Here is a 12,428-nt window from a genome sequence, read left to right as displayed (position 1 = left end):
AGAATAACAAGTTACCTGGTTAATCATGCAAGTTTCCAGTTCTTCCTTTGTGACGCTATTACGACCCCGCTCCTTGTTCTGCAAATATAATGAAAGGGGTTTCGTTAGCTGCAGCAAGTGAAACTTGCATTATTGGTAGCTAAGATCTTAATATGCAAGATCCCACTGGTATGAAGTTATTAAAATGATTGACCAGAATGTAAAACAACAGACCTGTGTAGTTTGTTAAGAAAGAAGTATATAGAGGCCAGAGCAACCATAAAACTGGCAGTTGTAATCTCTCCAGAGCAGGTTAACTCCCTTTTACTTATCCTAGTGCCAGGGACAATTGGGCCCAAATCCACATTATAATCTCTATGCACTAATGTGATATATAAATAATAATAAAGACATATGCACTTATTATTTTAAGTGATGCTAATTCAGCGAATTGTTCATACAATACCAACCATCAATCAACATTCCATTAAGTACATATAATTATATCTCATCTGCAGATATATCTGATAAAGGTTTAGTCAGTATTCAGTTGTTTTGCTCTATTAGGAGAGACTGCAAATGAGCAAAGTGAGCAGACTGGTGAGAAAGTCAGAGGTGCACAGGTTTGTATTTCATAGTCGAACCCAAACTGATCGGTGTTCAGTGCCTGTGAGTATAAAGGTTGATCTCTAGGTGATAGAGTGCTGCAAAAAGCCACCCTCAGTATTTTGACTCACCCTGTACCACATGAATGTTACTTTAAAGGCATTTTCATTAGAGCAAGAGCCACAGGCCATGGTGAAAACCTGCTGCAAGCCCTTAGGAGCAACCTGCCAACAAAGAGGAAAAGAGAAAACTGAATGAGTGAGCACAGTTATAGAGCTATGTAAAAGCACTGACTAAGCTTGTTATTCTTTTACATGGGGTAAATTCAATATGGCACCTGTGCACCGCACACCCTCATCTCCTCTCACAGGAGACTCCTCACACCCTCCTCTGTTAAGGCAGGGGTGGGCAATTATTTGGGATGAAGGCCCACTTAAGGAGTTTGGATGAGCTGTTGCAGGTGGGGATGCTGACCCAGCCTCGGTTTCCCATCATGACTGTTTACACCATCCAGCACTGGAGTGGTGGGGAGACTGAGGGGCAGGGAAATGCCAAATGATCCTATCTGGCCCAGGCAGGCGCCCACTGCAGAGACATGCAAGGAGCAAATCGTGGCTCTGTCTCAGGCCCCGGCCACATGCCGTCACCACCAGGCAATCCCAACCCTGGCCCCACCAACCCATCCTACTCCCCACCCACCCATGGCCCCATCTATCTCACCCATGGCTGAGCATGCCCTGCCTGCAGGGGTCCCAGGCTGGTCTCCATGGAGACCTGCCCACCCGCTCCATCTAGCATCCTTAGCAGTGGGTGTGGGGCAGATGGTCCGGGGTGCCTGGGTCCAGTGGCAGCAACGGAGATACCAGCAGTGGCAGCTGGAAAGATCCACCACTGTGGGAACTACTGGGAAACTGAGTCTGGCTGCCGCACCACTCGGCCCTGTGGACTACAGATCCTGGCATGCCCAAGAGCCACATACGGGTGTAAGGTGGGCTGCGCTTCATGCCAGGTGGCACCTCCACACCTGGGGACAGCAGGACTGGCTGCATGTGCCATTGCCTGGGCTGCCCTCCATGCATGGGCCAGGCAGGGCCAAGGGACCCTCCACAAGTCAGATGGAATCACTTGGAGGGCTGAATCCAGCCCATGGGCCATATTTTGCCCAGCCCTGTGTTAAAGCAAACAAAGGTTTGCCTTCAACTCTGAAATTTATCTTGCAAAATTCTCCGCATGAGAGCATCACGCTTCACTTTATGGATCCTATTCTCCATGGAAAGGGAGTCAACAGCTAAAAGAAAGTTCCCAATTCAAATTTATTTATTCCCTGTGTAACAGGGGGCCTTCTCGGGGCTGATTTGCCTTTGGCCCACCCACCTGTTTCTGGGCCAACTGCCCGCCTTCTTGCCTGCCATGCCTTGCTGTTATCTAATTAATGATCTTAATTAGGTGGGAGGCTGACTGTTTCTTGCCCCGATGCCACAGGGCACTGTCTGCAGCTCCATTCCTCCCCTACACTGGAGCCCAAGCCTTGCAGATGGCATCCATTGTTGTCAACATCACCGGCCCCACTCTGGGTCCCACAATGCTCCAGTTTGAACCCCACCTGGATCCCTCAACTTAGGTGGCCTGCTCCACCTTCATTCTAGGCTATATAGCTCCCTGAGCTGTTCCCCAGCCAGCAGCAAAATACTTTGTTTATATAGGTGGCCAAAGATCTAAAATGGCCACCACAATCAAGCACCTGCTGGTTGCTTGGCTCAGGTCTTAAAGTGGCAGGCACCAACCGTGCCCTGCCACACCCTGGTAAGTCAGTGCCTTGAATATCTTGGAGTAGAGTGTACTTCTTTGCAGGCACCAATTATGATTTTAATAAAAAAGCCAGGACATGCACGCATGTTCCTCTATGTGTAACAGAGATACAGTAAGTCCCATGTGGAAAAAGCACACACAGAAAGTAAGTTCAGCACCCAGCTCCACATATTTTGCATACAGAGATGACAAATTATGTATATTCTGGAAGAGAATAGAATTCTCCATTGGGAAATGAAGAGTTCGAGGCCTCTTCTATACTGCATTATAGCTAGCTAATATGGGAACCAGACAGATGGGATACAAGCTGTTACTTCTGTAGCAATGTAAGTGTGGCAAAACCTCTCCAAATTTAATCCTCATTCAGAGGCAAAGTTAGAGCGACTCAGCTAATTTTTACTGCTACAGGATTTAACAATTAGATTAGGACAGCTGCTGTGTGTTCCCTCCTTCTCCCCTTTTTACAGCAGCCAAAATATTTGTCCATACCTTGTAAGCGTGCAGTCATTTAACACTGTGATTTAAAGGACTGTTAAGAACCTTAGTCTTGTACTTTCTGAGTTGCATCCTGAATTGCATTTTATGAAAGTGCATTCAGAGATTGAAAAGGAGGCAGACCACCAACAAAAAAAAAAGCTGCCTCTGACGCATTGCTCCTCAAGCTCTACAGCTTGACCATTCACTCCCTTTATTCATAATATGTATATTTGATAATCCAGAATAATAGTAGTTCCGACCTTTGATTCTCTTTAAGAAAGGAAGAAAGGAAGAATAGTACCATCAGTTTAGTCTTCTGATGATGTTGCAGAATTCTAGTGTCCTAAACCCTTTCTGAATCCACCTTCAGTTGTGGCTTCAATTTCAAGTTGAACATTGTAATGCTCAAAAATGTGTGTTCTTTTAGGTGTCTGCTTAACTTTAGGGCAAGTGAGTAACCTCACTGCATGAAACATTTTGCTTTGTGCTATCTCCTGAGCCCCTTCCATGGCATTAAAACATGAAAGGATTCATCCAGATGGCTGTTTATAATAAATGTGAAAAAGCTCCAACATTAATATGTATGTTAAAAAGTACCATTTACGTGGGCAACAGGAACTTCAGATCCTTCCTTTGTTGGTAGCAAGAGGAAAAAGGGTCAGACCACACATGAATTTTAGAGAGTCTGAAGATTGAGAATATGGTACATCATTGTTCTTTCTTAAACATACCGAAAGCAAAGATTCCTTTAGTTTTTCAGTGAAGTTCTCTGGAGGTAAAATCCCTAGAGCAGGTCTGTTAATAAAAGTACTCTGCAAATCAAAGGAAAGAGAGCTGTAAGTACTGTAAACATTATAAAAAAGATAACATTTTATTGACACTTAAAATTTATCAAAGATAAATAAATTAAACTAAGCCTGAACTTTACTGACATTACTGGAAAAGCTCAGTATTTCAAATTATGGCACATTAATTTGAGAAGGAACTGGAAATATTCAAGTTTTCATTAAACAATCCCATTTACTGCACAATCCTAAAGTGTTATTCTTGCAGGTCACCCACCTTTGAAAAGATACAGTCTAGACTGCAGTGAAATAATTCCCCTTTAGTACGGGTCTTTTATTCCCCAACCCAAATCTCAGTTCCTTTCACATACAAGAAATAGATTTTTTAAAGTCTTAATTGCTTGGCTTTGGTTAGAATGGCAAAATCTAAATTTAACTAAGATAGCATAACACTTTCTTCCTTATCAGGCTTCAAGGGACACCAGTTCTGAACACTGTGGACATAAACATCCTTCAGATATTATTAAGATATTGAATTTGGAGGATGAGAGGAAGTAGACAAAGATATTTTCAAAGGACAGAACCTAAACCTGAGAAACATAATCAGCTTCAAGTATCAGAAATACAGTTGGTACAGTAAAAGTTTCTTTGCAGTAAAATTATGTGCATACACTCTCTCCGTTATAAAATCCTGTACATATAAGAGCGGGAAGTAAATTAAGGGACAAAGATGCTAGGTCAATGTACACAATTTCCTCTTGTGTTAGGGGTGTGCATTTATTTTGGCCCAAAAAGATTGCCTTTCCTGACCCAATCAATTTTGGGTGAAGATTCTCTTAAATTCTGCTCAGCCTGCCACCTCATGTTTGAAATGTTTCTAATTAAAGGTTTGGTGCCCTGATTGCCTTTATTTTCATTGCCTACTTCCTTGGAGCTTGAAGTATATATTTTAAAAGGACTGTATTTTAGGCAGATTTTCCTCTGTGCTTTCTGATGGTAAATTTCTCCTTTTACACTGTAATGACATGCTGAGCTGATAAGGATGTTTCTCTACCATTTCATTTATACTGTGGATGACCAGGTTCTCTGGACAACAGCCTCTCCTGACATCATCTCTGAACAATTTGGCTAGTTCCTATAGATAAAAATCCTCTCCTCATTTTTGTCCAGATAATGATTATGAATTTCCTTCAGAGGTAATTTACTAGAGATGTTCTTTCAAGACAAGATCCTATTTCCTACTACACTCTATAAATTTCAAATAAATTTCCTATTGTATGATGGGCCTCATCAGGAAGATTTTTCCTCTTCCATATAGCCTGATAAAATAATAAAAAAGCCTTTCCAAAACAGCTTGCTGATGATCCATCAGTGAATTATTTTGATACTGGTTCCATTTATCAAGTGCATGATTTTGCTTTGGTCTAATTTTAAAGTTTCTCTACATATGATAGCTGTTGATATGATTTGCAGATTTTTTTCTTTCACTGAAATGCTTAAAACTCTTGGGTCATGTCCAGATGAGCGAGCATGTGCCTACTGCAGCATCTCAAAGCAGTTTGAGACACTGCAAGAGGCATGCTGAGAACAAAAAAATGAGGCGTACATGGAGGCAGGACCTAGCTCGGTCCAAGGGTGTGCAGCTCCAGCGTGCAGTGCTGGGACCCGCAGGTGACAGTAAAACCTGGCCCAGTCCTGCTTGAGGCCATGTGCCAGCTGGCTGGGCCAGTGCTATGTGCAGCCGCTGGGTCTGAGACAGCATCATGCAGCCAGGGGTCTCAGCCAGGAGTGGGCATGAGCACCCTGATGGCCACTGTTTCTGCAAGGGAGCTGTGCACTGAGGGAGGGGGAGGGAAGGGCAGCTGGGGGACCCACCCCTCCCACATAGTCCCCTCAACTTCTACACACTCCCCCCACACCCACAGCCCCCCACAATCCACCCACAAACCCCACAGCCACAAACCACCCCCCACAAAACCTCCACACTCACCCACTCACCCCCACACAAGCTCATCACCCCCACAAACCTCACTCCCACAAACCCTAGACCCACCCCTACAACCACCCACAAAACCCCCACATCTGTTCCCCCACAAACCCTACATCCCATCCACAAATCTCACATCCTGTGTGCCTAGCCTCCAGGTGGAATGGGACCTACTGGCAAGAGCTGCTGCTGCAGGGGCAACTGTCCCAAAAACCACTTGGGAGGTGAGATGGGCTGGGGGTAGCAATGGAAGTGGCAACAGGAGGGTGTGTGCGAGGGAGAGAGAGAGAAATGGGGGTTGGGAATGGGGGAGTACTCCAAGTAGAAGTGGCTACCAGAGCCAGGCTTAGAGCCCTCCCTGGTCCCCTAGAGCAGTGGGAGGCTGGCCTGGAAGGGAAGGGGCTTGAGCAGCCCTGTCCCTGAGCTCCAGTCAAGGGCTTCCCAGAACCAGCATAGGGATCACTGGGGCCTGGGCACAAGTACAGGGAGCAGAACAGCAAGAGCTGACACTGCTCAGAGCCACAAAGAAGCAGGTGGGACAGCTGCAGCTGGCCCCATGTCCTGGTGCTGGGATGGAGCTGCTGCTGGGAGGGAGCTAGTGGGGGGGAAGGAGGGGGCAGGCAGGGGCTGTGGGTCAGGAGGGGCACAGGCATGGGCAGGGCACTGGCATCCAAGTGCTGCTCCGTGCCGCACACCCTATTGAGCGAAGGAGGTAGGGGCAGCTGATTTTTCTATGATAAAAAAAAACAAAAGCAAACGCCAACGTGTATAGGTATTTAGAATTCATTTTATTATGACAGAGGCACTGACAGGCTTCCAAATTGCTTTAAAATTGTAAATATAGCAATAAAACACTGCCCAACTGATATCTCTATATAGTGGCATTTCATTTTAATTGCAGAAGAACACAGATTTTGGGTATTTTAATGAGAGAATTTGCAGTTTTTTTCATCAGAGAATTTACAATTTTTAAACAGGGAACACTGGGATACCTGCTGATGAGGCAAGTAGCGAGACTCAGGCAGAGAAGCCTGCCCAGGGCCAGCACCAGGGACCCAGTTGGAGGGCAGACAAGGTAGCTAACCTCATAGCCATTTGGGGCCAGGAGGACAAGCTTCAACAGTTTGAAGCAGGCCACCACAACAAGCACAACTTCAAGGTGATAGCTGCCTAGATGGCAGAGCAGGAACACGAGAAGACTTGACAGCAGTGCTGCCCGAAGGCCCAGGCAGCTGTGAGGCCCTGTCCAGGTCTGGCAGTACCATGCAGACACGGGGCTGCAGGTCCAAGGGAGCCGATGCTGTTGCAGGTGGCAGCAGGTCACAGCCAGGCAGCAGCCTCCACTGCCAGACTGCTACAGGGTGCAGGGGCCACTCTAGGTTACAGCTGCTTCAGCAGTCCAATCGTCACAAGGGACTAGTGCCCAGTTACAGACTCACTGGGCCGCAGAAGCTCTTGAAGGTGAGTAGCCCTGAGATGCTTGCCAGAGCAGCTTTTTATATAGTTCTAGCTCCCCCTAGCTGAAGATCCGGGAGGAGCTGGGCAGGGTCAGTTTGTCCCAAGTGGCACAACTTGCCTCACACCAAAGTGCATGTTCAGGCATGTGTGCTGAGGCAAAAATCCCTGGGGCAAATTTGTGCCACTCTTTTATTTGAGCTGCTGCAAGCGCACATGTCTGAATGTGTGGACATGCCCTTCTAGTCTTGCATACAATTCTGGGCTAAAGCAAAATCTATTATATTAAACAACCTGCAGCAGAAGAAATAAACAGAATTAGTTGAAGGAAAATAGAGAGGTGAATCTCCCTTTACACATTCTCCACTGGAAAGCCAGCACATAATTGAAAGCTGAAAATTTTTCTTCTATTACCGTAAGTAGGAAAATCCTTATAAATGTAATTGCACTGGACCAGTGATTAAATTTATAATTTTATAAATGATAAAATTTATATAAATGTATATAAAATCCCCAGGGAGCCACGTGACGGGAGCCTTGCAAACAGGTGCGCTTGTAGGCCCGGCATGCAAGTTAGCGTGGTAGTTTGCGCAAGAGGGTGAGCGGGAGGGCCCAAGGCCCTGCCAGTGAGCCCTAGGGAAGGTAGTCACAGCAGAAGCCAGACTACCAGTGGCACAGTGCAGATGGCCACATGCCACACCCCAAGGATCCCCACCAAGTCTGAGACCTCCCCCTCTGGCACTTCTGAGGTTTCCACCCAGACAGAACCCATGGTTCCGGGCCCCAAGCAGACAGAGCCTCTGGCTCTCGGCTGCGGGGGCTGCCTGGCATGATTCCAGGCACATGGGACCAGGAGCACGGCCACCTCCCCTTGTGAGGTTTGCTCCACTTTGGAGTTTCTGGGGTGCCAGATAGAGGAGCTCGAGGCTGCAGTTCACAGACTGCATGCCATCAGGGATGGTGAGCAGAAGACAGACTCCTACTGCCTTGCCCTTCACCCCCTGGAGGCTGAGGGTAGACCAAGGTCACCTTCCATGACAAGGGAAGACTTGAGGATCCCCCACAATGTCTAGCCAGGGGGTTGGACCAAGGTGGTCAACGGCCCCAAGGCCTGCTGCACCAGGGTCCCCTCCCCTCTGGAGTTTTGCAACAGGTATGAACCTCTTGCAGCCCCAGTAGAACCTGAAGAGTTGCCAGCTCCTGCAGGCAAGGGAGGATGACTCACAGCTACTGTCCCTGCTCTCCCTAAGGGCACACGTAGAGTGGTCTTTGTAGGAGGCTCCCTCCTGAGGGCATGATCTGCCACCCCGACCCTTGTCCCGTGAGGTCTGCTGCCTCCCAGGAGCCCATTTCTGGGATGTAGCAGAGAGGATCCCAAAGCTCATCCAGCCCACTGACTGCTACCCTATGCTCCTTATCCACGTGGGTGTGAATGACACGGCTTGAAGCAATCCTAGCTGGGTCATGAGAGGCTACAGGGCTTTGGGAGTGGGGCTTAGTGGGTTGGGCAGGTGGTGTTTTCCTTGATCCTCCTGGTTTCGGGTTATGGACTGAGGAGGGAGAGGAGGACTGAGGTAGTCAACCAAAGACTGCAGTGCTGGTGTCATCGTGAAGGCTTTGGCATCACGATCATAGTCTGCTCTTCTGAGAGAGAGGAAGTGGTCTGCTGAGAAGAGATGGCCCCCACCTCACTTCACTGGGGAGAAAGCTCTTCTCAGCCAGAATGGCTGACCTGCTCGACCGGCCTTTAAACTAAGTCCGCTGGGAGATGAGGGGACTACCGCCACAACAAGCCCACTGGGCAACTTTTGCAAAACCAGCAGGCTAAGGCACTCAAGGGAATCTACCCCTACTCCAGCCCTGCAATGATGTTCTCCTAGGAGCGTAGGGAAGACTAGGGCCTGCAACAGGACACTTACATGCCTGTACACCAATGCCAGGAGCTTGGAAAACACACAGGAGGAACCGATTATTCTGCTAAACAAGAATGACTACGATCTTGCAGGGGTAATGGAGACCTGGTGGGACTCCACCTATGACTGGACCACAGGTATAGACGGTTTTATCCTGTACAGGAGAGATCATGCAGATAAAAGGGGTGGGAGGAGTAACTCTCTATGTCAAGGAAAGCTATATGTCCCTGCAAGCCAACATGGGAACCCAGGGTGGACGACTGGAGACCCTCTGGGTTAAAATCTGTGGTGAACATGGCACAGGGGACACAATGGCAGGAATCTACTACAGACCTCCTAATCAGGAACATGAGTTCAACCAGGAATTTGCCAAGGAACTGGCTGAGGCTGCATGTTCCCGGTGCATGGTTGTCATGGGAGACTTTAACTACCCACACATCTCATGGGAAGAGCACTCGGCCAAATCCAAATGGTTGCAAAGCTTTCTCACGTGCGTGGGCGAGCTCTATCTGACTCAAGAAATCTATGGACTGACAAGAGGCAAAGCACTGCTTGACCTGGTACTGGCAAAGGGGGATGATCTAGTCAGTGACCTGATCGAAGGAAAGCTGGGAGACAGTGACCACGAGCTTATCACTTTCACTGTCTACCGCAAAGTTGGCAAGTCAGTCAGCAATGCAGAAGTCCTTGACTTCAGGAAAGCTGACTTTGACAAGCTCAGGAGGCTTGTTGGCAAGGCCCTAAGGGATTATGACTTGAAGGGGAGGGAAGTTCAGGATCAGTGGTTGCTCCTCAAAGGGAGTGATCCTGAAAGCACAAGCAATGTTTGTTGCAGGGCACTAAGGTGCCTGCGCCTCTAAGAGCAGAGATTGCCTGGGGAGAGAGCCCAAAGAGCCAGACAAGAGCTCAGGTGCAGGTTACCATGACAACTGGCTAATAAGGAAATTAGCTGCACCTGCACCTGGTCAGCTGGCCGGAAGAGGCAGGGCCCTGGGCCCATATAAACCCCAGGGCTGGGACCAGGCAGTTGAGTTCACTGCCAGCAGCCGAAGGGGAAGGAGCCTCCAGGGAGGAATGGCCCAGAGACATGGCAGCCGTCAGATATGCTGCCCTTTGGGCTAATGGGGCTCCAGGAGCCCACAAGGGATTGCCTACTGGGCACTTAGCACCAGAGAAGAAGTTTTACTGTTTTAAAAGGGGCAGAGCATAACTTGAACTTTTGTGTTACATTACATCCCAGGGGCTCATGTTTGTTTGCTGTTTGATAGCACTGGTGGTTTGGGTGAGGCTACTGGGGAAGGAGGAGGCCTCATTGGGGGGCCCACTACAGTGTGGGGACCCCAGCGCCAGTGTGGGTGCAGTATTTGGGGTGCACAGGCTCTGGCGCCAGAGGGCACCATGACAAAGGGGTGGCTAGACCCCGGTGCTAGAGGTCGCAGTGACAAAGGGGGTGGCTAGACCCCGGCACCAGAGGGCGCAGTGACCAAGAGAGCCAGGGCTGCGGAGAGCCCGGCGCCAGTGAAGGGCGCAGAGCCAGGGCTGCGGAGAGCCCGGCGCCAGTGAAGGGCGCAGAGCCAGGGCTGCGGAGAGCCCAGTGAGGACAAGAGGGCTGAATTACAGCAAGGTTTAGGCAAGACAACGTCAGTAACATCTGCGAGGCTTGGGGCATGGTAAAGGGACGGTTGGAGCCACACATATATCCCAGAAGGCTGAGAGAGTCTCTCAGGAGACATTCATTGTGAAGCAGGATGCCAAGGGGTCTACAAACCCCAGGGTTCAGTAGGATTTAGCAAGACTGTGACCAAGCATAAAAGATCAAGGGCAGCCTCCCTATACTAATAGTACCAACAAGACGTGGCAGGTGAGGTAGGGGTCTACAAACCCCAGGGTTCAGTAGGATTTAGCAAGACTGTGACCAAGCATAAAAGATCAAGGGCAGCCTCCCTATACTAATAGTACCAACAAGACGTGGCAGGTGAGGTAGAGGGTGCCTGTTGGGCAAGATTGGCACAGTTAAGGAGCCCTTGGGGCAACACAGCCATCTCTAGGGAACCCACCCTGTTACAATGTCAATCTCATATCGGAGGAAAGGTAGGAAAAGGGGCACAGCAACCCCCTTGGCTCTGCAGGGAACTTGTGAACCTCCTGCATCTAAAAAGAAAGACCTATAAAGGATGGAAGACTGGAATCACCTCAAAGGAGGAGTATTCTGCACTGGTCCAGACCTGTAGGGAGTGAACCAGGAAAGCCAAGGCTGCAACCAAACTCCAGCTGGCTACATGTATCAAGGACAATAAAAAGACCTTTTTAGATATGTGGGGAGCCGGAAGAAAAGCAAGGGTAACATTGGACCCCTGCTAAACCAAATGCGACAACTGACAACCAACGCCCAGGAAAAAGCCAACTTGCTTAATGGGTATTTTGCATTGGTCTTTCACTAGCCCCAAGGGACCACTCTGCTTAACATGGTACAGGATGGCCAGGGTGAGGAAGAATTGTTATCCTACATCACGGTAGACAATGTAAAGGAACACCTTGAGAGGCTGGACACCTTCAAGTCAGCTGCCCCAGACAGTTTACACCCCAGGGTACTTAAGGAGCTGGCAGGCATCATAGCTCAGCCACTGGCACGGATCTTCGAGAACTCATGGTCACGCTCAGGTGATGTGCCCGAAGATTGGAAGAAAGCCAATGTGGTGCCTATCTTCAAGAAAGGGAGGAAAGTAGATCCAGGGAACTACAGGCCTATCAGCCTGACCTCTATTCCCAGGAAGATCTTGGAAAAAATTATCAAAGAGACCATTCTAGACAAACTGGCTGATGGCAACATCCTGAGGGACAGCCAGCACAGGTTTGTTGCGGGTAGGTCTTGCCTGACCAATCTCATCTCCTTCTATGACCAGATGAAATGTCACCTGGACAAGGGAGAAGAGATTTATGTCAAATATCTTGACTTTAAAAAAGCCTTTGATCTGGTGTCCCATGATCTCCTCATGGAAAAATTGGGCAACTGTGGCCTTGGCCACATCACAGTCCAATGGCTGGGGAACTGACTCTGAGGTCAGACCCAGAGAGTGGTAATCAATGGAAATAAATCATCATGGTGTGCCGTGATCAGTGGGGTCCCCCAAGGCTCCATCCTTGGGCCCATACTCTTTAACATCTTTATTAATGATTTAGACATTGGTGTCAGAAGTGGTCTGGCCAAGTTTGCAGATGACACAAAACTTTGGGGTAAAGCGTCCACACCTGAGGATAGGCTGGTTATCCAGGCAAACCTTGGCAGGCTCAGAAAATGGGCAGACGAGAACCTGATGGCATTCAATACTGAAAAATGCAAGGTACTCCACCTAGGGAAAAAACCCTGCAGCACACCTTTAGGCTCAGGAGTACTATGCTTGCTAGCACCACGGCCGA

At 48.5% G+C, this 12,428-nt stretch overlaps 1 protein-coding gene across 7 annotated transcripts in view; it reads right to left on the bottom strand.

Moving 5' to 3' along the window:
• The window catches only part of ABAT (4-aminobutyrate aminotransferase), a 140,185-nt gene that overhangs the window by 20,762 nt on the left and 106,995 nt on the right, over positions 1-12,428 (bottom strand). For all 7 annotated transcript variants that reach the window (XM_006015493.3, XM_025203103.1, XM_025203111.1 and 4 more), the window contains 3 exons: positions 3,603-3,683; positions 717-809; positions 16-78 (listed from right to left, as the gene is read on the bottom strand). In XM_006015493.3, coding sequence (XP_006015555.1) covers positions 16-78; positions 717-809; positions 3,603-3,683 — 237 coding nt within the window. The remainder of the gene's footprint in view (positions 1-15; positions 79-716; positions 810-3,602; positions 3,684-12,428) is intronic.

This window comes from Alligator sinensis, unplaced genomic scaffold, assembly GCF_000455745.1.
Source record: "Alligator sinensis unplaced genomic scaffold, ASM45574v1 scaffold73_1, whole genome shotgun sequence".
In the NCBI taxonomy this organism is placed as follows: domain Eukaryota; kingdom Metazoa; phylum Chordata; order Crocodylia; family Alligatoridae; genus Alligator; species Alligator sinensis.
The sequence above is the reverse complement of the archived record's forward strand: the minus strand, read 5'-3'. Positions and strand labels throughout refer to the sequence as shown.